The 25,207-nt window shown below is 43.3% G+C and overlaps 1 protein-coding gene across 2 annotated transcripts in view; it reads left to right on the forward strand.

Moving 5' to 3' along the window:
• Positions 1-12,698: 12,698 nt before the first annotated feature.
• LOC147435461 (thioredoxin-like protein CITRX2, chloroplastic) overlaps positions 12,699-25,207 on the forward strand; it is a 38,376-nt gene continuing 25,867 nt past the window's right edge. The window contains exons 1-2 of one of the 2 annotated variants that reach the window (XM_086487962.1): positions 12,699-12,970; positions 13,061-13,183. In XM_086487962.1, the coding sequence (XP_086344088.1) occupies positions 12,770-12,970; positions 13,061-13,183 (324 nt within the window). In that variant the 5' untranslated portion in view covers positions 12,699-12,769. The remainder of the gene's footprint in view (positions 12,971-13,060; positions 13,184-25,207) is intronic. The other variant, XM_086487961.1, reaches the window with a different exon arrangement.

Here is a 25,207-nt window from a genome sequence, read left to right on the forward strand (position 1 = left end):
TGAGGCTACTATCAAATATATTTATCTAACACTATCCTCCATCGCTAAAGTCTATTAGAGCCTTGAGACTAAGTAACACCCATATTAAATGCGGGGTGGAGTTATGGGATCAACGGTCGGGGCTGTAGGGCGGGATCTTGAGGCGCACTAAACCTGGCCAACGAGAAAAACAAGGTGCGCCGTCAAAAAGGCAAGGGGTATTAAACATGGCCAGCGGAAAAAACGAGGCGCGGCGGGGCGATTTGAACCCGAGACCTGGCTAACCATAGGCTAACCACCTGACCCGCGTATGGATTGTGTACCCACAATTGTTTTTACAACGTTATATTATAAGTTAACATGCATTTTCCAAGCTGTCCAGTTTTAGTGCCCGTCCAGGTTTAGTTTTTGATTTGACTGTTGCGGCTGTGATCTCCTCTGCTTTCGCACGTGAGCTTCTCCGTCTTTGATCCCATTGCCCACCCACCTCTTAAATATGGGCGTTACTTAGTCGTGAGGCTATTAGAGCATGAAAATGCATGAGTAGAACAAGTGCCATGCACATAATGAATCACCTTGAATGTAGTGTCTAATGGCAGTCTTACTAAATTTAAATTTTTTGAAGGCGGTCAAATCATAAGGTTAAGAGTTTATTATTATAACCTTATAAAACATCCATTGACTTGGCGATTCTAAAGGCCGACGATGGCGCCCTCGTCACTCACAACGATCGAGCAGAGCATAGTAACGCCCACGTGGCAGAGTGCCAAAGACTGGAAGATAAACAAAGCACAACAATGGCAGAGTGCCACGTGGTAGAGTGTCAGATACTGGAAGATAAACAGAGCACAACATTGGCAGAGTGGTAGAGACTGAAAGATAAACAGATCACAACAGTGCTACAACCCAGAGAGAGAGAGAGAGAGAGAGATCATGTGAGCCATAGAGGCAGCGAAGCTCCTCATCGGACCAATAGCGCACACTACAAGCTAAACCACGTGTGTGTGTGTGTGTGTGTGTGTGTGTGTGTGTGAGAGAGAGAGAGAGAGAGAGAGAGAGAGAGGAGGGGGGGGGGGGGGAGAGACTTTGACATGCAATGAGAGAGATAGTGGGGGAGGGAGATAAGAGAAAGACCCAGGTTGATTAAATTTTTTGAAAAACATCTTATTTTAAAAGAATAGGAAGTTTTTTTCTTCTCAATTTTACGAGTTGGACTCTTGCTCAACATTATCTTTAATTCTTACAAAGAAATTAAGGGTCACGATGTGAAACACCTTGAGAATGTAGGTGTAATGCTTCCCGTGCATTACTAGCTACTTCATTAGCATAGATACAGATTCTAAAAACTAGAAGCACGTTCGTCCACGTGGTCTGGGATTTTTAACATCTCAAATGTTATTTTTAACATCGCTTGCTCGTTTATTAATCGCATATAGATCACACCAGCGCACGCTTTTTTAATCGCAGGCAACGCTTGGTAGCACTAGGCAGCCTGGCTGAGCACACACTTTTTTAATTACAGGTAGCGCTCGACAGTCCATGGCCTACCCACGTCGAGCGCGTACTGCTAAAAACTAGAAGCACGTTCGTCCACGTGGTCTGGGATTTTTAACATCTCAAATGTTATTTTTAACATCGCTTGCTCGCTTTATTAATCGCATATAGATCACACCAGCGCACGCTTTTTTAATCGCAGGCAACACTTGGTAGCACTGGGCAGCTTGGCTAAGCACACTCTTTTTTAATTGCAGGTAGCGCTCGACAGTCCATGGCCTACCCACGTCGAGCGCGTACATGAACCGCGTCTGCATCATCTTCATTATTCTCATCTTGATACCTGCAGGGTAATGGCGGCACTGGCCAACTGCAAGTTTCTTGGCTTCCCTGCATTGCGCCCGGCCTGCTGCACTCTTCCTTGTATGATAATTTTGCGTAGTTTTCTCATCAAAGCTACATTAGCAGTCATAAAAAGATCTCGTTGCTATGTTAAGGATAATTTGTGGTGCTTATAACAAGCGACAACTCATCCCTCTCCACTCTTTTCACCACAACGTTGTGGTATGCAATTTTCTCTTTGGAACACCAACAAGTGCGAATCGAAGGCTCTCTCTAGATGCAATCACTACGCATGCATCTTGAAGGCATGTGTCTCTACACAAGAAGAAAGGTGTCGTGCTTGGCACTGTCTTGGTTGATATATATGCTTAATGTGATGCGCTTGAGAAAGCACAAAAAGTGCTTGAGGAGCTTCCTATCCAAAATGTCGCCTCTTGGAATGCACTGATTTTGGAATGTGCACAATCAGAGCAGGGCCAAAAAGCTCTAGGTTGTTTTTAGCAGATGCAAAGCAAGTACATCTCTCCAAATTTAGTCAGCTATACTTTCATCTTGATGGTTGCTCGCTAGGCGAAAGCTCTTGGAGTGCTCTTATAGAAGTTTGATGCCTAACTCAATCTTACCAAGAAAGCTCTGAACTCTTTCTTTGATGTAACACAAGGGCAGCTCCTCAAAATTGTTTCCTATGTCCTTTCTTGGAGTGTATTGATTGCAGGAAATGCGAGTGCTCAAAGGAAGGATTTGTACCAAGTCAGGAGGATAAATAGTGAGCTCCTCAACAACACGTTACTTAAAGAAGACACAAATTTACGAAGCACATTAGTAATTATGTATACCAAATATGGTACCCTCACAAAAGCACAAGTTCTCTCTCGACGGGCTTCTTGTCATGAACGACATGACTGATATGCCCAACACGGTTTGTCCTGAATGCCATGACTGATATGCCCAACACGGTTGTGGCAAAGATGGAAATTGGTGGATGTGAAGGGAAGGCATGTTTCCATATGAAAAATGACATGCTTGGTGGCACTTTGGTTGATTTTCCCTGGACTTTTAACACTCGGAACTTATTGACTTCAGGATATGTCCGACATGGCTACAACAAGGAAGCTTTGGGTGATTTTAACCAGATGTGAAGGGAAGGCCTTTCTCCTAATGCAACCATCTATGCTTGCATCATGAAGACATATGGCCTAATGCAAGACACTCACATGTGGGAGAGAATTCACGACAAGATTGTTTGTTGTGTGTAATGGAAATGGCCTATGAACTTTGAGAATAGTGGAATTAAGAGTGAGCATTTTTTTGAGAACATAGAGGGTGAACTTAATTAGTGGTAGCAACATAACCATTATACTTAATTAACTTGGCATGAACAATACTTTTGCAAGAGAGAGAATTGGAGAACTTGACAACATTGAGGACCGGATTTATGTGGAACCGGTCCCCCCTCCAATAGGCTTTTGTATTATAGATTCTCCCATAAAGAGAGACTCGGTACAATACAATCTTTGTGTTCCTTGTGACTTAGGTGATGCCATGAATAGGGAAAGCTTCATGCATCACGAGCATAACATAAACTTTGTAGAAGCATTAACCATCCCTGGCCTCAGTCCCAAGGCCTCAAACACCTTCAAAGGTGGAGAGAGCTAGCAGGGAATGAGGATAGGGAAGAGGAAGAAGAATCATTCATAGGAGAAAGAAATAGTTCCTCACTTATCATCACTCTTCTTGCTTAGCATAGCACAATAGCATAATAATGAAAATGGAGAAGATGGCAAGCTTAAGCATTGAAGCATGGCTCTTGGTTGGATTTGCATTCCATAGCCAAGAGTGTTGGTGTAGGCTCTCAACTTCTCAACAAGCTGGGAGAAGGATATGGAATTCTTGCACTTTCACCAAGTGAGAATGTGTGGAAAATGAGCGTGCAAGAGGGTGTATATCCCCAAGCCCAGCCAATAGGATTCAAACACACCATGTGGCTAAGCATAGGGAGAGCCTGCCATGTGTCCATGTGCCCCTTGAGAAAGGGGGTGCCCTTTGGTGAGTGGGAGGTTAAGTCAAAGATTCCCCTAACTTTGGGTCTTTCCCCCTCCTTTATAGGGTGTCTTTTTTACTCAAGCCCCTCAAGCACTTTACCTCCCCATCCGTGGTAAGATTCTCAAGCACCTTACTCATCAAGCATGACAAGCACCCCAGGCACCCTAGTCAGCAACAAGCGCGACAAGCACCTCAAGCACCTTACTCATCAAGCATAACAAGCACCTCAAGCACCTTAGTTAGCAAGCTTGACAAGCACCTCAAGCACCTTAGTCAACAAGCATGACAAGCTCCTCAAGCTTGGGTCGGGTTCACGCCTCAAGCTCAACCCTAGCTTGGCTAAGGTCCTAGGTCTAAGGACTTTTAACACACTAACATTTGGAGGTCTTTAATGAAGCTTACCCTAAGGTCTTTTAAGCTCCATTAGATGCACGTTGCTCTTTGATAGACTACCTCCTTTTGGACCCCTATTGAGATGTAACCATCTCTCCTCTTGGTCCCCTGCTGAGATAAGTCTAGAAGCACTTATTGCACATTGCTCTTTGGTAGACCGTCTTCTTTTGGACCCCTATTGAGATGCAACCATTTCTCCTTTCGGACCCCTGCTGAGATAGGTCTAGAAGCACATATCTATATCCTAACTCTTGTTCCCCTTTTATCTTCGCATATTAAATGATCAAATTAATTTGAGAAAATCATTTAGTAAAGCTAGATATTATATTTTATGACATTAGCTCTCTCTTGAAATCATAGTCTTTCTCGACTATGAGGTAGAGAAGATAAAGCCTAATCATTAGTCCATGTTTCTTAGCAAGTAGAGGATCCCTTTTTACCCTACCACATCATTCCAGAATGGATGACTAATCTATTTGGTGCTCGAGAGACTTAGCTGCCACAAGGATGTCTGCTCTTTAGTCCATATCATACTTCCACAGTAGAGTGACAATTCTACTTGGTGTTTAGGAGTTGTTACCACAAACATAATCCTAAGCATACATACTTCTTAAATTTTGTGCACAATAAAAAAGACAGAGAGGTAAGGCATCATTGTAAGCATTGACAAGGTCCATATTATCCTTAAGCTAGGTTCCTTGCATCCATTTAGCATCTTTAAAAGCATAATCCTTAAAGTTAATAAGATATCGTTTGATAACTTACCGTTTCTCAATACCTTGTCCTCATGTGATAGGATGGACTCAAATTGAAGTATCTCTTCTTGATCTTTGATTGTTAGAGGGTCTGCAACTATTTCTTCTTTTGGTGGCGCTCCTTTGTAAGGCTTAAGTAGGTTCCCATGGAAAACATTATACATGAGGCAATGGTTGGGCAAGTTTAATTGATAAGCCATTTCATTGATTGGCTTAAGAATTTAAAAAGGACCATAGTATCTTTTTGTTAGTTTAGCATAATACTCTTGGTGGCTTGTAGTATTCTTGCCCGTAGTATGCCTTAAACAAGCCTTGAGAAACTTTAGCAAGAACCAATCATTTTCCTTAAAGGCTAAGGCTCTTCTATGCTTATTAGCAGCATCCCTTTTTGCCTTTGCTGTGAGATGGATATAACCTCTTTAATCTTTGGAAAAGATTCTTGTGAGTCTTGGCTATATTCGTCAATAGCAAAGATCTTCACATGTATTTTAAGTAGTAAGGAACTTTTGGATCTTCCCTCTTTAGCCTCGAAAGGTGCTTTCCCCATAGAAGTATGTACAATGTCATTGTATGCATACTCTATAAGAGGTAGGTACTTCTCTCATTGAGAATGTTGATCTAGTTCCATGACATGGGCTTTTAGTAGATTCAAGAATTGTTAGATTATTTATTTCACTTTGGTCATCCGTTTGTGGATGATAGGCCAAAAGAGAAATTTAATCTACTTCCTAGATTCTCAAAGAGACCCTTCCCGAGATTACTGGTTATTTTAGGATTTATGTCCAACAATATGGATGTTGGCAAGCCATGATACTTGAAAATTTGAGATCTGAAGAGAGTTGCCGTTTGATGTGCCTTAATAGTCTTTTTGACAGGCATAGAGTGTGTTTTCTTGCTAAGCCTATCGACTGAAACAATCCAAGTTGCTTCCCTCGGTCAAATTTCAACTTTTGGCATACCACGCATTTTGAAACATATTGTTGTATGTTTACTTTTCATGGTAAACCAACAGAAATACATTTCTACTCCTCGTAGAGTAGATTATGGAATCTCTCTTTGCCCTGCATAAGGAGAAACATGGGATTCATACACGACTTTCTTATTGTATGGGTGAGTAACACATAATCTATTGTTGTTTAGAATATAACCATCCTCCAAGGTAAATGGTTCTTCTTTCTTCCTAAACGCAAAGGTTGTAATTACATAAAGTCTCGGTCAGTAGCATACTCATCTGTCATAAAAGATAGATCATTGTGAGTTGATGTTGACACCACATTTACCCTTGGCTATCGTGAAAGTGCATCGGCCACTTGATTGTGCTTGCCAGCAATGTGAGAATATGAAATTTAAATTGCTAAAGAAAAATTTTCCACCTCATTTTTTTGTTGAAGAGCTTGGTTTGCGTCATGAAGTTCTTGAGGCTTTGTGATCCATTCATAGGATGAATGGAGTCCCCAAAAGATAGTGTTTCCATGTGTCTAGGGCATATAGAACAGCTAGTAGCTCTTTTTCGTATTTTCCCAATACTCACTTATTGGAGTTGAGTCTTTGACTCTCATATGCTATGGCATGCCCTTCTTGAAGCAAAATAGCTCCAAGAGAATCAACACAAGCATCACATTGGACCTCAAATGGCTTTGAGAGATCTAGTAGTGTGAGCACAAGTTGAGAGTTAAGCTTCTCCTTAAGCTTCTTGCACTTTTGCAGTCCATGAATACTTAATAGTCTTTTTCGCTAAGTCATGTAATGGGCCTGCTATTAGCGAGAATTTTTCTATGAAGCATCTAGTATGCACACATACCTATAAAGCTTCGTACCTCTTGTAGATTCCTTGGATTAGCCATCCTTTTATTACGTCTAACTTTGTTGGATCCATACGGGTGCCATCTTTAGAGATAATGTGACCTAAATATTGAATCTCTTGTAGGAAAAAATCACTTTCTTTTGATTAATGAAAAGCTTATTCTATCTCACAACTTGAAAGATTACCTGGAGGTGTCGCTTGTACTCCTTAAGAGAATTTGAGTGGCCTGAAGATTTTTTCTCATCATAAATTTGAATGCGGCTAAGCATTTGTTAGGCCAAAACTTATAACTTATCAAATAGATCTTCTACTCGCGGCACAATAATTTTTTTATATATATTTTTACTAGTGATCCTATTTAGTGCTCTATAGTCAACACACATGTGATGTGTGCCGTCTTTCTTTTGCACTAAAAGTACTGGTGAACAGAATGGAGAGGAGCTAGGCCTCATCATCCCTTTTTCTATCAATTCATGCACTTGCCTCATGATATCCTCTTGTTGAGCTTGTAAAACTCGATAAGGAAGTTTATTAGGCGGTGGGTCATAATCCCTTGTTTTAGAGGTAGCTCACTAGGGATGTCATCAGTAAAGCATCTTGGAATCCATTTAGGAAATAATACAACTCTAATTCCTCTTGATTCCCTTTATTGCTACTTGTGAAAACATTGGAATCATTTACAAATTCTCCAACAAAAACTATATACGCAGAAGTAGAGCTTTTCATGGACTTATCAAAAGCAAGCATATTTATCAAGGATATGGTGTTCCCCGAATCATTAGCATCTATATACATGCTTTTTTTCATGTAGGTGAAGTAGATTCTCCTTTCAGGGAACTTCATGTTGGGGCAGCCATGCGCTTAAACCATGGTGCCCTTAGGATAACATCCTCATGTTGGAGAGGAGAGATACAAAAAATCTTCTTTGTTGACGTAGCTTTGGACATAAAGCCTCAACTTCCCAATCAAGGGAGTAAAGAAGTATTGATGTCCCTTGAAAGCTCCATCGACAATTACAATATCTCCCATCTCGAAAGCTTGAATGCCCAACTTAGTGGCCAACTCCGTTGATATGAAGTTGTGAGTAGAGCCAGGGTCAACAAACAGGATGAAGGCATCATGCTCCCTTACCTTTCCCCAAGCATAGAACAGACGTGATCCTTTGCAATGAGCATCCTCTTTTGTAGCTTCGACCGTGGAAGCTCTAGGAGTCTCATTGCGGGTATTTCTTTTGGGGCAAGAACGGTAGCCATGTCCTTGCTCCCCACACTTAAAGCATTTGTGGTCCTTACGAAAAGCTTCTAGCTCTTCAGGAGAGAGTTTATTTTTACCTTAGTAAACTCCCTTCTCCTTGGACCGATTGTTGTTGGAATTGCCTTAAGAAGAGTTTTGGGCATTGTTTTTCCCCTTTGCTTCATTTTGATATTTGTTTTCCGGCTTGGCATTTCTTTTAGTCCCTTGTTGGAAATTGATGCGCGAAGTGACCATAGTATGGTGAATCACTTCAATGATAGTCGTAGGCCTTTGAGAGTTGACATACTTGACCATATCTTCAGATAGTCCTGCACAAAATTATTGCTTTTGCTCGGCGAAGTCTATCTTTTGAAAGACATTAGCCTTGAGATGTAAATCTCATAACTTGTCCACATATTTGTGGATAGACTCGTTGGAGAGCAGCTTCAAACTCCGCCATTCAGAAGCACTTTGTCCTTTGTATCGCTTGCAAGGAATTGCTTCATGATGGAAACTCGTAGAGTTTTCCATGTTGCCACGAAGGCTAGCCCACCATTGATGAGCACATTTTTGGAAGTGCATAGCTACATGATGTAGCTTGGAGGACTCTATGAAGCCCTCATCTCCAAAGGCCACATCAAATTGCTGGATGAAGAGGAGTTGGAAACCGTCTAGACCGCCGTCTTCGTCGAGCCACATCTTCAGAGGAACTTAGTGATTTGCATCTTTCTCGTTCTTTGGGATTCCTCCTCTCTTATGGGAGAGAGTTTTCTTCTGGGAGTCTCATCAAGAGGCCTCCTAAGCTCTCTCTCCTCTTGGAGAGGACGGAAAATCCCATAAGCACGAAGTTGTTGAGAGTAACTTCGGCTTGCAAAGCATGGTTGCCCATAGCTTGTTGCAACCTAGTGGGGCATCATCAGTAGCACCTTCATGTGCAAAATCAAAGTTGTTAATATTCATTCTACTCTCTTGATTATTGTCAGCCATGCTAATTAAACTTATGTATAAAATTACTTTGTGCTTTGGTACCCTCAAAAACCTTAGTTGCTACTCTTCTTTACCTTTAAAAATTAGTTCTCAAGCAGCCACACCCGTGGTTTAGGGACTGTTGATTGCAAAGACTAGTTGAGATGGTTTAACATTGCTCAATTGATTATAGTTCTTGTTGAGCTCGCTAGTAGCTCAATAATGGTTAAGCAAATGGCAAGCCCCGAGAGACTTCATTATTAGTACTACAGTTCCCAACAGTGTACCTAAACTAAGTCCTTTTCAACCAAGATAATAGATCCCTATCCCACTTACCCTATTGCAATGAACATGTTCAACCTTTCATGGACAACTTAAGGACCTCTCTTCTTAAGCAAGAAAAGAGATCTAATACCAATGTAATGGAAATGGCTTATGAACTTTGAGAATAGCAGAATTAAAAGAATTAGAGTGAGCATTTTTATGAGACTACTTTGAGAACATAGAGGGTGAACTTAATTAGCGGTAGCAGCATAACCGTTATACTTAATTAACTTGGCATGAACAATACTTTTGCAAGAGAGAGAATTAGAGAACTTGACAACAATTAAGGATCGAATTTATGTGGAGCCGGTCCCCCCTCCAATAGGCTTTTGTATCATAGATTCTCCCATGAAGAGAGACTCAGTACAATACAATATTTGTGTTCCTTGTGACCTAGGTGATGCCATGAAGATGGAAAGCTTCATGCATCACGAGCATAACATAAACTTTGTAGAAGCATTAACCATCCCCAGCCTCAGTCCCAAGGCCTCAAACACCTTCAAAGGTGGAGAGAGCTAGCGGGGAATGAGGGTAAGGAAGAGGAAGAAGAATCATTCATAGGAGAAAGAAATAGTTCCTCACTTCTCATCACTCTTCTTGCTTAGCATAGCATAATAGCATAGTAATAAAGATGGAGAAGATGGCAAGCTTAAGCATTGAAGCATGGCTCTTGGTTGGATTTACATTCCATAGCCAAGAGTGTTGGTTTAGACTCTCAACTTCTCAACAAGCTTGGAGAAGGATATGGAGTTCTTGCACTTTCACCAAGTGAGAATGTGTGAAAAATGAGCGTGTGAGAGGGTGTATATCCCCAAGCACACCCCTTGCTTGCTTTGGTCGACCCCTCCTTGTAGCTCAAGCTTGAAGCTCATTGGACCCCTCTAAGCCTAGCCAATCACATGCACAATGCATTTCAAGCAACATGGGTAGTCTTTGGACAAGTGTCCTCCTTACGCCTTTGAGAGAGAGAGAGAGAGAGAGAGAGAGAGAGAGAGAGCTTAGATATTTGTTGAATTAAACTAGAAGGTCATTGGACCCCTCTTTAGCCCAGCGTATAGGATTCAAGCACACCATGTGGCTAAGCATAGGGAGAGCCTGACATGTGTAAGGGGGTGCCCTTTGGGTGAGTGGGAGCTTAAGTCAAAGATTCCCCTAACTTTGGGGCTTTCCCCCTCCTTTGTAGGGTGTCTTTTTGACTCAAGCCAGCCTCAAGCACTTTACCTCCCCATGCATGAGAAGCTTCTCAAGCACCTTACTCATCAAGTATGACAAGCACCTCAAGCACCTTAGTCAGCAAGCACCTCAAGCACCTTACTCATCAAACATGACAAGCACCTCAAGCACCTTAGTTAGTAAGCATGACAAGCACCTCAAGCACCTTAGTCAACAACCACGACAAGCTCCTCAAGCTTGGGTAAGGTTCCCGCCTCAAGCTCATCCCTAGCTTGCCTAAGGTCCTAGGTCTAAGGACTTTTAACACGCTAACATTTGGAGGTCTTTAATGAAGCTTACCCTAAGGTCTTTTAAGCTCCATTAGATGCACGTTGCTCTTTGATAGACTACCTCCTTTTGGACCCCTATTGAGATGTAACCATCTCTCCTCTTGGTCCCCTGCTGAGATAAGTCTAGAAGCACTTGTTGCACATTGCTCTTTGGTAGACCGTCTTCTTTTGGACCCCTATTGAGATGCAACCATTTCTCCTTTCGGTCCCCTATTGAGATAGGTCTAGAAGCACATATCTATATCCTAACTCTTTTTCCCCTTTTATGTTCCCATATTAATAATATGAGAAAATCATTTGGTAAAATTAATTATTATATTTTATGACACCGTTGAAAGGATACTATTGGTAATACTATGGTTGACACGTATCCCAAATGTCAAGCATATACAAAAAGAGCGTCAAAAGCAATGAGCTATCATAACCAATTCAGCAGGACAAATAGAGCTCCACCAATTCTTAGGGAGCATATTTTTAAAGTTTGTATGCTAGATCTGGTACCCCTATGAAAGTATGAGAAGTTCTTTGTCTAGAATGTCATCTCTTGGAATGTGTTGATTGCAGGATATCCTCAACATGGCTGTGGCAGACTCTTTATCTTTATTGTTGTTTTTAACAAAGGCAAGGACATGTAGACTCTTTATGAGACAGATGGTACGATCCATGGAAGAAGCAAAGAAAAGCAGTCTCTTTATGAGACAAATGGTGCGATCCATGGAAGAAACAAAGAAAAGCCGATTCTTTGAAAAGGAAGCTTTAGTTGACATCATCGTGTTGGTTAGGACAATCGACAAAGGAATATCAAAACAGAAGGTACGTAAATACTCTGTATTCTTTACTCATCACTAAGAACGCAGTGAAACGAACACACTGGAAATTGCACGCTGCAATGGGAATGTCACGTCCCCTCGTATTTAAAAAATTGGGAAGGATTGTACAAACTCCCCCATGCAAGGAGACTTGCATTTTTTTTTTCAAACATAAAAAGGGGACAACATCTAAAAGTGAACATATTTCAAACAATCAGTATCATCTTTTGATATAAATACTAAACCTCCTTATGGTTCTTTTGCGAGGTACACGGCTCAACATTGTTGCATCACAATCGTAACGTACTTGAGATGCTTTGATGAAGGGTACCAAGCTCTCTCTCTCTCTCTCTCTCTCTGTGTGTGTGTCTTGCTCTCTCTCCATTTTCTTCTCCAAGAATATAAACACTTGTTGAATCTTCGAATGACATAACCACACTTTCACAAATAACATGAATACACAGAATACAGTGAGATTGAATCAAAGAATTAATACAATTTAAAAGCTAAGGACATATAATTTAGACATATCAAAATTGGGACATCAAGATTGTGGCGTTGTAAACACGGGACCATGTCACCTAAAGGTAATAAGATTTGTGAAAAACAAAGCACAAGCTCTCTCTCTCTCTCTCTCTCTCTCTCTCTCTCCCTCCAAGCTTTTCTCAACCACACTTTCACAAATAACATGAATACACAGAATAGAGTGAGATTGAATCAAAGAATTAGTACAATTTAAAAGATAAGGACATATAATTTAGACATACCAAAATTGGGACATCAAGATTGTGGTGTTGTAAACACGGGACATGTCACCTAAAGGTAATAAGATTTGTGGAAAACAAAGCACAAGCTCTCTCTCTCTCTGTCTCTCTCTCTCCAAGCTTTTCTCTTCTAGGTTCTTGTTTTCTCTTTTTTATTTTTTTGTTTTACGAGATTGCGCCCACACACCCACAACGTGGGACACAAGGGTTGAACCATAGTGGGCAATCTTAGAGCCCCTTGCCTTAACCACTAGGGTCTTGTTTTCTCTTACTCCTGGACCGATTTCAATTCAATTCAAGTTGTTGCATCCATTGCTTTGCTGTAGCTGGGAAAAAAAATTGTTACGAGAGGATAGGAAAAATGGCAGCTGCTAACGGGAGCAACGCACCTGCTTCCGACTACGCTGCGCTCTCCCGAGCCTCTCCCAAACTCACATGCAAAACACTCGCTACACTCTCTACCTCGTTTACGGGACCTTCTCTAAAGAGCATAGCTCCATTGAAGACCACCGCACAGAGAAGACATCTCCCTGTGGCCTTGGCCACTAAACATTATCGAGTGGTGGGTTTCCTCTTTCTCTGATTTTTACCCATGTGTTGCTTTTGAGCTCCTGATTCAAGCTTTCCGCTTTTTTTCTTTTGCTTTGAACAGACAAAAATATCAGGGGCTGAGTTCACCAAGCTTTTGGCAGATGAAAGGGAGAAACCTATGGTTGTTGACTTTTATGCTGCCTGGTGCGGCCCATGCGTCATCCTCGCCCAGGAGCTAGAAAAAGTAAGTGGTCTACCTGCTTTGTGGCAGTCTTGAGTAAGCTATTGTGACGGTCCCCGAGTGTGAGTGGATGTGGGCAATAGAAGTCGTCTAGAAAGTGGAGTTATAGGCAATTACAAAATGTTGGATCATGATTGCTTCTTTGCCTATGGGGTTGGTGTGAATAACATCTCTTTTTGGCCTTCAGTGTTGGCGATCATTCTGCTTTGCCTATGGAGTTTGTATGCTTGGTGATGAGGGGTTCCATGATGTGCTGCATGTGCCTTGGATTTCAACCAATCTAATCTTTGTCTCTTCCGGAGGTTTTGATGACAATTCTATGAAATTCATTGATAGAAGAGTTCTCTCAATTGTGCCAATGTTTACTTTAGACAGTTGCTTGTATTATAATTTATCTTTCTCTTATCACTTAAAACTTGATGAGACCATAGTTATCCGGAATGGGGGAACAAGGAATGGCAATGGGCATTGGAATGGGGATTCCGAATGCGAATGGGGAAGGGAGACTTGAATATAGCTTGATGAGACACATTTTCTTTGGTTGTGTACTGCATCCAAAGAAATTATTTGATTGTGGCTATCTTGGTTTGGTGGTCTTTCCATTGCTATTCTATGATACCTTGTTTCAAACACTATGGTCCAAGGCTTACCCAAGCTTCAAAAGCCTTATCATGCTTGCTGCCCGTGTGTGAACGACAAACAACACGGGGATTTTTTTCTTGAGGAGGCCCCTTATTGTACTTTTTGTTTTCTTGAGTTTGTCATTTGCTACTTGTGGAAGATTATTCGTGTAAGACATAAGCGTTTTTCTATCCAAAAGAAACCTATTGCTCATGGTAGCTTCCACTGAGGGGAAATTAAGCAAGATGTGAGTTTACTACTTTGGGATATACATTGTATGTGATCACTTCCGGCGAGTGATCGGGACGGGAACACAAAGATATGTGCAAACTTCACACTTAAACCTTCAAACACTTGAATAAAAGAGACAGAAGATGACACGACCCAGCGGAGTTCAGAGCCAAGACGTATTGGCCCCAAAGACTAGCGCCCCTTTCGGTATTTCTTTATTATTGATCTGCAAAAGTACAACTCGTGTTGGGTCCAAATATTCGGGCTCTGTGTCCAGATGCCTGAAAGAATGGCCCTAGGGACACTTGTAAAGAGTACAAGGGATGCTAAAAGCAGAGCCCCAAAAGCTACTGTCCTAAAACACTTGACCCTAAAAGCATCTAGCCTGAAAGGCTCACATAAAAATTACCAGATATCAGCCAGTGAAAGAAGCGGAATTCCGAATTGTTGCCATGTGGCACCTGCTAGCGCAAAACGCAATCCGTATAGATCTGCCATGTGTCATCTACAACGTTGTTTGTGGAAATGCCGTACTGTTTAGCCACGTCATCATTACTTATGCAAGGTTTTTGTGTGTGCCCCCTCTGTTATTAATTTAGGCCCCTTGACAGGCACTCGTAAGTTGGTACTCTTTACTCTAGGTTTTAGGCCCCTCGGCCAATTCCTACAAAACTCAGCTAAGTTAGTCCAAGACGCGAAGGTCACACATTTGTCCTAGCATCATGGAAATGACTATAGATGCAAATACCACACAGAGGACTCCGGCTTTGACCAAGAGATTGGTATGGACCACCTTCCTAGGGAGAGGGGCAGTCCAAATGAACGCATTGGAGCTAACGCTGAAAGGGGTGCCAAAATTTAGGGCGTGTGTATTTGGAAGAGGAACTCCGTTGCTTCGTGTCGTGACCACTATCTGATTTCAAGTTAAAGATTATAGTTTTGAGTTTTGTTCATGTGTTGCTATGAGATTACCGCCTTGTTAATGCCGAGTCGGTTACAATGATATTAGAGACTTAGTCGATTCTTCTTCTACGAAAAATCCGATCCGACTTGTTGCAGCATACGTCGCGGATTTTGACAAAGAATCTGGATGGGGAATGGAAAGTCATTCCACCTACAGTTTTGTAGGATGAAGAACCCAACGGCAATGGAGATTCAAACAACGATAGATTAGTTGATGAGGAGTCGGACCAACTTGAAGAATCTTTGATTGAGGATCCACAGCTTGTAGTTATTCGTCGACGGAAGCTGCAAGTTAGCACTTGTGCTAAGCGTCTCAAGAAGTTTTCCACAGATCTTAAATATAATTTTTTTTTGAAGGAGCAACCGATCCTAGAATTGTATCAGAGGTGACAGAAGGTGGCCAATGCTGCTCTCAAGTTGGCAATGAAAGTGAAAGTAAAACTGAAATCTAGAAGAAATTGATTGAGCCACGGAGCAAAGATCAATGAAATCATGAAATATAAGAAATACTCTCGCGACGGACAGAGAGCTATCTCGACCGACAATCAACTTTTGAGGAATTGGCAGAGAAGGGGCCTAAAAGGAATAGCGGCGACGTGTTCACTTTGAGGATCTCTTCTCCTTCTAGTTCTAGTTCCAGTGAGAGAAGACCGAAGTCGAGGAAATGAGAGTATTGGAAAAGAAAATCAAGAAGAAACACAAGAAATCACGTCGTTTAGACCTAGATATTGCATCTTGTGATGACTCGAATGATGATTCTTACACCTTTGGAACCACTTTTGGCAAAACGAGGAATCACTTGATTCAGAAACCGAAGTACAACAATTTGGAGCGGAGAAAGGGCAAGAAAGAATTCGAGGATGGTGGTCAAAGTGTAGAGTTTAACAGGTTTTTAGGCCACAAGGATACACATAAGGCCTTATTCTTTATTCAACAGTTTGACACCGCTTTCTTAGGAGACAACCTTATGGAAGTCTCCAAAGTTAGGAAGGTGACATCCCACCTTAAAGGGAAGGCTTGCTTTTATTGCACGGAAAAGCACCTCGAAATTGGGTCAAGTTCAAAAGGCCGTTCTCATCTATTTGGTTAACTCTTTAATTTGGACCCAGTGTTTTGACGGCATGGAATCACCTTAGGATGAGAGAGGAGGATACTGATGATGTGTCAAAGCCCTGAAGAATGGAGCCAACTTGCAGATGCTGGCCGAGGGGCCTAAACCCTAAGAAGAACAAGTAACAGAAGAAGAAGTTCTACCAAATTATGGGGATCCTGTCCGATGGGGCCCCAAGTGACATAAAGGATGAAAATAAAGCAGGACCCACACAGAAAAACTTGCGCCAAAAATTGATGACGTGGCAGTTTTCCAATTTTGCGTTGACAATGTTGACATGGCAGATTTCCGCAAAACACGTTGACAGTGCTGACGTGGCAGTTGTACGGACTTCCGTGATTTACGCTGGCAGCTTTTTGGCATTGCTTTTGGACCAGAAGCTTTTGAGTCTAAAGGCTTTTCATGTAAACTGCTTTTCATAGGCCAAGGGCCTTTAAATATGTGCTAAGGGCTCATTCTCTGGCATGCTTCTTGGAGAAGGTGCAGAGTTTGGAGTACCGGGTTGATGCAATATAAAGAAATACTGAAAGGGGCGCCAAGGTTTGGGGCCAATACCCTCTGGGTGAAATTCCGCCACTACGTGTCGCGTGTGTCGTCTCTCTCTCTCAATGCAGTTGTTATTGAAGTGCTAAAAGTCTGTTCAGTCTGTTCTTTTCTATTGGCACGTGGTGCCTGTCTTGTGACCGATACCCTTTTTACCTGTAAGTAGAGATATCGGGATATGTTTTTGTCACAGGCTTGGGCACCCCAAGTCCGAAATTTGGCACGACACTCGAGAGAATCACTTAAATTACTTCAAATCTTTAAAGTCACAATTCAATTTTGGTCGACACGACCCCGCGTAGTTCCGTGCCCAGAGAGATTGGCCCCAAAGACTGGTGCCCCTTTTGGTATTTCTTTTATATTAATGTTGAGCAAAGTACAACACCCGAGGAGTCCTCTGCTCTCAGACTTTGCGTCGAGATGCTCTGCAGAATGAGAATCATTTAGTTCTAGCTGTCTGGCCATCTCATCCCGCAAGAACTCTTGATCGCTCACGACAGTTCCATTGTCGTGATTCAATATTCATGATTTGTTGTCGGGTTCATTCGGGAGTTGTCACTGCTCCAAAATTACCGTCATCTCATTCTTAATACTGTTACTTATTCACAAATAGCAGGTTCTTCCATTAGCTTCATTCAAAATTCATGATACTTATCGTTGTCAGGTTCATTCTGGAGTTGTCATTGCTCCAAATTCGTCATCCATTATCATCCATTTCACTGTTATCAGCACACATCTAGGAAGTTCTTCCAAAGAACATTAGTCTCATACATAAATCAGAATCATCTTTGGAAATTCTATTTTAAGTTCTTCACTCAAACACTTAGTTCATACTGAACAAAGTGTTTCAATCATCTAGTCATCTCATCCGTCTAGAAGTCTTGATGCACAGAGATCCCTATGTAGCCATCTCATTGTGCAGGAACTCTTGATGTGCTCACCACAGTATCCAGTCATCTCATTTATATGGGAATCTTGATGCACTAGAACCATTCAACATGCGTCATCATCCATTCACTCAACTTCAACATCTTATCTTGAATCAACGGATTCATTCTTGAGCTTCCGTCGCTCCCAATCTCACCATCTCATCCTCGATTTCACCTGCAAAACATGCAAGGAGATGGTTCACCTCTTTTGCAAAAGAGTGGAACCATCTCAGCCGTCTGTTCCGATTTGGGGAGTCTTCAGGAATATGGTGTAGCCATCTGACCCTGATCCAGTGCAACCGCCATTGCCCCCACCTCCACCACCACTGCCGCCACGAGGCTACAATGGCTGGAGCCCATATGGATACCCTTATTATCCATACCCGGGATATGCGCCTAACCAACCCAAAGATTTCAAAGATGGTGGCACGATAGTCAAATTTTTCACTTTTTCCGGGGTGAAGGATCGCAAGAAAGCATTGCAGTTCCTACAGCAATTCGACAACATCTATGCTTTGGGGAACTATACAGAAGAGTCCAAGATTTCTCGAGCAACGTGAGTTCTTAAAGATAATGCTATGCAATGGTGGAGTTCAATCGCAACACAACCTCATGCTCCAAGGACCTGGCAAGCTTTCAAGATGGTTTTTGCACGTAGTTACATGACTTCGATCTTTGAAGTCCGGATTTCGGTAGAGTGGGGCAACTTGAAATGCTTGCGACCGAAACCATGGACGACTATAACCAAAGGTTTCTCGATGTGTACCTTCCGGTGTCCTTCTTTAAGTTCATTTCCTTGGAGGACCAGTGCGAGCGCTACACCATTGGACTACCATCACCATTGCAGGAGATACAATCTCTCTAAGCAAGTCTCTACCATGCAAGAGCTTATGGACCATGCCGCGGTCGGCTACAAGCTCATGAAAGGAAAGTTAGAGTTTACCACAGAAGAATCTCCGGCCACTAACCAGAACTCTTGGCAACAACGAACAAATTCTCGAGAATCCAGTGAAAACCAACCTCAATGGCCTCGTCTCACACAACGTCAACGAGACGCCTTGTTACAAGAAGGCTGATGCTTCGAATGTTTCCAAACAAGGCATACGTTCAATACATGTCTTGAGCGAGCCTCGACATCCTCAGTGCAACCTTCTGCTCCCATGTCAAATAGATCCCCGGGGCCACCTGCTGCCAAGAGGACTAGACTTGCTATTGGACTAGTACCCGATATTTATGGTATACACCTCGAGAGTTTTAATGAATTATGCAGAGCTTATGGAAAAGTCAAGGGCTTGAAAGCCCTTATTTTCTTTGACCCTGGAGCTATGGAGAACTTCATCCATCGAATTCTTGAAGTAGATGCACTTTGATTATGATGCAGAGGGTGGAGAAATTGAACCTGAGCTAGCCACGGGGCAAACTCAGAAAGTGGTACCGCTCATTGGTGCTCTTCCAGTGACTGTACAAGATTATCATGGAAAAGCCGATTTTCCACATTATGAAGTTGGGCAATTGCGACGTTCTCTTGGGCATGCCTTGGCATGACAAGAATGATGCAACTCTCCAAGTTCGGAACCAAACCATCACTGTGATGCAGAAGGGCAAGCCAATTGTCCTCAAAGTTCGGTTGTCCAAACAAAGCCCTGAATGACCTCTCTAGTTGTTTTCTAGTTCGATACTTTTGAACATTGTTTGAGAAAGTATTGTTTGAAATGGATGCTATCTGTTTTAAACCTGTCTTGGTGCCGATTTGAATTGTTTGACTCTGGTTTTAATATTTGTTTCAATGATTGGTGATTTTACTCCCGGGTGGAGAAGTGAGAAATACTGTTTTGGTATTGTTTGAACCTCGGAACGACGCAGGCCGATGCTTGGGAAGCGTTTCGTTGTATGTTTGAAAACCTCGGAACGACACAGGCTGATGTTTGGGGAGGGTTTTGTTGTATGCTAGAAAACCTCCGAGCGACGCAGGCATCGTGGGGAGCATTTGGTTGTATGCTTGAACCTCCAAGCGATGCAGACTGCGGTCTGGGAAGTGTTTGGTTGTACAGTCCTCTGAGCTCATGGCCCGGACCTTTTTAGGTTATTTGCGCGGGGAGTGACGAGGTAGTCGTTGAGTAACTTCATACCACAGAGAGTTTGTCTCGGGGGAGTGCTCAACGGCATTGTTTGTTGTGTCTTGTAACATGCATAAGTAAGCATTTGTGTTGCATTGTGACGTGCCAACTACTGAATATTCCTAAGTAGATGAGATTGCTTGGGTATGTAATTTTAGTGCATCAAGACACTCGTGGAAGATCAGTGCGGTCTGGATGTGATGGCTAATTTTACTACGCCAACATATCAAGAGTTCCGAATTGGATGAAAGGAGAAGCCAACTCCTTGATCAAAAGAGCCGAAAGGAGAAGCCAACTCCTTAACAAAAAAAAAAAAGCAAACTGATCGTCCCTCAGAATGACCCTCGGAAATTTTTGAGCTAACTTGAGTTGTTTTGCAGATATGCTGTAATCGCGGACGATTACTCTCTATCAAGAAGGGGGGATGTCACAAACTACTGACGTGTCCCGACACTGAAGAGCAGAGCCAACCTTTAGATCACGATCGAGGGGCCTAAATCCTAAGAAAAACAAGCAACAGAAGAAGTCCTACCAACTTATGGGACCCTGTTCGATGGGGCCCCAGTGACATAAAGAAATTAAAATAAAGGAGGACACACACACACACACACACACACACACACACACACACACAAACTGATGACGTGGCAGCTGTATGGACACTCCGCGTTTTGCGCTGACTACTGAAGTGGCAGTTGTACGGACCACAAGCTTTTTGGCGGTGCTTTTGGACCACAAGCTTTTGAGTTTTGAAGGCTTTTCATGTAAACTGCTTTGGGGCCTAGGGCCTTTAAATATGAGGCCATGGGCTCATTCTCTGGCATTCTTCCTCAAGAAGGTGCAGAGACTGGAGTACTGGCTTGTACTGTGTTGATGCAATATAAAGAAATACCGAAAGGGGCCAAGGTTTTGGGCCAATACTCTTTGGGGTGGAATTCTGCCACTCCATGTCGCGTGTCATCTCTCTCTCGCGCTTCAATTGTTATTGAAGTGCTAAAAGTTTGTTCAACCTGTTCTTTTCTATTGGCACTTGGTGCCCGTGTCTTGTGACACTTGGGTTCTTGGGTTCTTGAGGTTCTTCTTTAGCTTGCAATCTGTGTTAGAGAAGGATCTTCTCTTACCCGAGCTCTTCTCTTCCCTGTGGGCGCACCCCTTGGTGGCCTTGCGCTCACACCAAGGTTGCTTTTTCCCACCTCACGTCGATTGGCCGGCCGCTAAGTGCACGGTTTGCTCTCGCCTAAGTGGACTTGGGTTACATGCGACCGCAACAAGCAGTGCAACAGAAGTGAATGCTGAACTTTGTTCAAGATGAGTGCTCCGAACTATTCTCAAGGGTTCCTTTTACTTACGAAAGGGAGAGCCTTCCGTTCCTTTAGTGAGAGAGTGCAAATGATCACAAACAAAGTGGTAAACACTGTGAATGAAGGTGCTGAGATTGAGAGATAGAGAGAGAAGAATACGACACCAGAACGTTGTCAAACCCTCCGCCAAGGGCCCCACTTTCTATGGCGAGAGAGGTCTACTATTGATTGCACAAATCTCTACAATGGTCTAAATGCAATGGTCTTGCCGACGATGTCGACGATGATGATGACGACGACGAGACGGGCTGAAAACTGAAAACGCTAGTGGCTGAAACCTGCAAATCTTGTATGTGCTGAATTTTGACTCTATGTCGGTGACGACGACGCGACGACGATGCATTGAAAACGCAGATGCTGAAATATGCGAATAGCGGGCTGAATCTGCAAACACTGGCTGATCTGACCGTGCGGCGAGGATCTGCTGCGGGAAGGTGAGATCTGCGAGGTTTGGGGGCTGCGGTGTGGAGTCTAGCTGCTGAAAACTGAAAACGTTACTGCTAGGGCTGGTTCTGTCGCTGGGAATCTGCAAAACGCTGAGGTTGGTGTGCAATTGCAAAAATGCTAGGCCTGTTGCTGTGGTCAGCTAACGCAAGGGCTGATCTGCTATCTGCTGCAAAACGCTAGGCTTGCTGCAAGAGAAAACACTGGCTGGTCTTTGGTGGCTGAAAACGCTAGGTTGTCCTGTCGGGGGTCTTGCTGAGAAGGTGCACTGTCAGACACTGGGTCTCTGCTCCCTCTTCTACCAGAAAGTGCTAGCGCTAGCTTTTCTTATATTATGACTTAGCCAAATTGCCCTTCCCAGTTTCCCAATAAAGTCACTTATTAATAATAAGTAAAAAATGGCTAAAATAGGGAAAATGGGTTCTATGCACTGTAAAATGCTCCTGATGGGTACTGATTGTAATATGATGATCATGCCGCGTGCAACCAAAGGAAATGCAACTACTCTAAGTGTTTGGACATGCATGGTCTGCGAACAGACTCACAAAGGTGCCAGAACACTTTCTAAGCTAACTGAACCCTTGTCATGAAGTAGCTTGTCCACGTGCACATAGGGTTGGGTGTGCACGTGACATCATGCGTCGCAAAGTACAACTTTGGAGGGTGCTCTACTCTCAGACTCTGCATCAAGATATGCAAAGTGAGGCCCTCGGGTTCTTTATAAACATTACAAGGGTTTCCTAAAAGCAAAGCCCCAAAAGCAGTTCTCTTAAAAGCACTAAATCCCAAAAGCATCTGCTCTCAAGATCTAGTGTTGGAAACTGCCAAAAGCTGCCAGCGTGATTTGTGGAAATCCGTACAGATTGCTACATGGCATCAGCATCGCAAAATGCGAAAAATCCGTACAGTAGCTGTCACGTCATTATCCGTACAGTGGACCATGTCAGCATGTAGCGCTTTTTACGGAAAAACCTCCTCAGAGTTCAAGCTTTGGGTTTTTAGGGTTTTAGGTCCATGGCCGATGCTCGTAATCCCTCAAGGTTCAGTTCTTCAGTCTCTCTTGTCCTCGCGGCCATTTCTCTTTAATTGGGCATGCCACATCATCACATTGTGACAGAAACTGTCGCACATCTACCGATCTAGGTATCTGATTGATGCGAGCCATGTGCACGTGACATCTCCTCCTACTTAAGGTGAGGTATGGGTATCGAGGTGCATGGCCTCCTTGTACGAGGCTAGCAAATCTGGATAATCGATAAAAAAGTCCACTCAAGCAGCTTCATGTGTCCCTCGATGCTTGAACTTTAGGAAGTATCGCCTTGCTTGCTTCTTTGATCCATGCTTGAATCGATGCAAAAGGATTTGTTCTGGCTCCATAACTTCGGCTTGATTAATTCTCTCCGGTTGCTCCTCATTTGGAATGCTTCGTGGAGGTTCACCCTGAAATAATTTAAGCCAAGAAACATGGAAAACATTATGCATTGTCCAAGAAGGTGGCAAACGTAATTGCATGGAAACATCATTTACCTTTTTGATGATTGGAAACGAACCATACATACGAAATGTGAGTTTAGGACACATCTTACCAACTTGCTTGAGACGTTGCTTTATGATCCTTAAAAACACCCAATCTGTTAAACTTACACCACTCTGCTGCTTCACATAGGTCTAGGGAATACTTGTATGGCTAGTATGTCTCCAGGCTGGCCACCCATAGTCTAGGTTGTACTTGGTCCAACCGCCCGAGTTTGGGGCCGGCCGCCCACTTCGTCCGGGCGCCCTCATATATTTCCATATATCATTTTCTTGTTGGGTCGTGGGGGATTTTATCCAGGCATTGCCCTACCTCCCCTTGGGCACCTATTTATGGGGGCAGGGGGGTACCCACTTCCATCATCTGATCATTGTACGTGTCTTTTTGTTCTGATAGTCATGGGGGGCTGATTGCCCCCTCTTACCCACACTAGCGTTTTTTTGTGTGTGTGTGTGTGTCTCTCTCTCTCTCTCTCACGCGCACTCACATGGTATTAGAGCATCATGCTCGTACCCCCCTGCCCCCCTCCCCTTGGGCACCTATTTATGGGGGCAGGGGGGTACCCACTTCCATCATCTGATCATTGTACGTGTCTTTTTGTTCTGATAGTCATGGGGGGCTGATTGCCCCCTCTTACCCACACTAGCGTTTTTTTTTGTGTGTGTGTGTGTGTGTCTCTCTCTCTCTCTCTCTCTCTCTCTCTCTCTCTCTCTCTCTCTCTCACGCGCACTCACATGGTATTAGAGCATCATGCTCTCCATGGTCAAGGCGCATCTCCGCATCAGGTTACTCTCCCAAGATCAGATTAGCGAGCGTTTTTGGAAAGCATCAGCTGCTTGCGTTTTTGCTCCTACACCTGGCTATCACATTCTAGCTACCAGCGCTGGCCTTTTTGGGCCATTTCGTCGCGGAAAACCCCCTCCCTACATCAGCATTTTTGCTCAGGATGCACAACAGATCTGCTTTTTTTTTTTGGATAGCAGCACCTGCGTTTTTGGGGCTGATGAAACAGCGTTTTTGCAGCAAAAGGGGCAGCACTGGGCCTTGCCCATTGGATCTTGCTATTCCTACACAGCTTGGCATCCGGTGCCTCGTCGTCGAGAATCCTCTACATCTACAGATTTTAGCCATACATACATGTTGTTTTCTCTGTTTTCAGCCCACCTGGGTTGTGACATTGATTCCCCACCCTCCGTAGACCCTCTGCATCACTCCAGACTTGCAGGGAGTGTACGAGCACACTGAAAATCGCTGGTGTCACGTGATGCATCCAACCCTATGTGTCCGTGGTCAAGTTACATCACGACAAGGGTTCAGTCAATCCAATCAGTCTAGATTTAGAAGTGATCTGGCACTTTTGTGAGTCTGTTCGCAGACCGTACATGCCCAATCACTTAGTGTAGATGCATATCCTCTGGTTGCACACAGCATGATCATAAGCATTCCCATCAGAATCCATCAGAATCCTTCAAGGGAATTTTCCAGTGCATTTAGCCTATTTTCCCTATTTTTGACATTTTTCACTTATTATTTTTAAGTGACTTTTGTTGGAAAGTAGGTAGGGCAAATTGAGTAAGTTTGTATATAAGCAAACCTAGAGTCCCATAGTTACCAGGGAACGCCCCCTAGCCCCCGTTCCGGCGTTCCGGGGGGCAGTTCCCTTCCCGAACGTTCCGGAACGTCCCGGAATGTCTGACGTTCCGGGTGGCCAATGCAAACCGGAACGGCCGTTCCGGAACATTCCGAAACGCCCTCGGACCGTTCCGGAATGCCCCTGGAACGGCCAACGGCTACAAACAAATTTGGCAAAAATTGAAAAAATTGAAGTAAATGTTTGGGCTTCTTTTGAAAGTGTGCAAGGCCTCAAGGACTCATAAAATGCACCCCCCTCCCCCTTTCTCTTCACAAGCTAATCCTCAAGGCTTCAAGCCTTCAAGCTCTCTTCCTCTCAAGACTCACTCTCTCAAGGCTCAAGGCTCAAGGCTTCAAGCCTTCAAGCTCTCTTCCTCTCCCTCCCACTCTCTCAAATCTCTCCCTCTCCATCTCACTCTCTCTCTCTCTCTCTCATCATCTAGTCATAGCAAGGTTGAATGGTCTTCAAAACGAGTTTTTTGTGAGTATTAGAGTCAAAGCACTCTAATACTCCTTGTATTTAAACACAAGGAGCTAAAAA

Source organism: Adiantum capillus-veneris, chromosome 18 (genome assembly GCF_014529385.1).
Source record: "Adiantum capillus-veneris isolate H3 chromosome 18, ASM1452938v2, whole genome shotgun sequence".
Lineage (NCBI taxonomy): Eukaryota > Viridiplantae > Streptophyta > Polypodiopsida > Polypodiales > Pteridaceae > Adiantum > Adiantum capillus-veneris.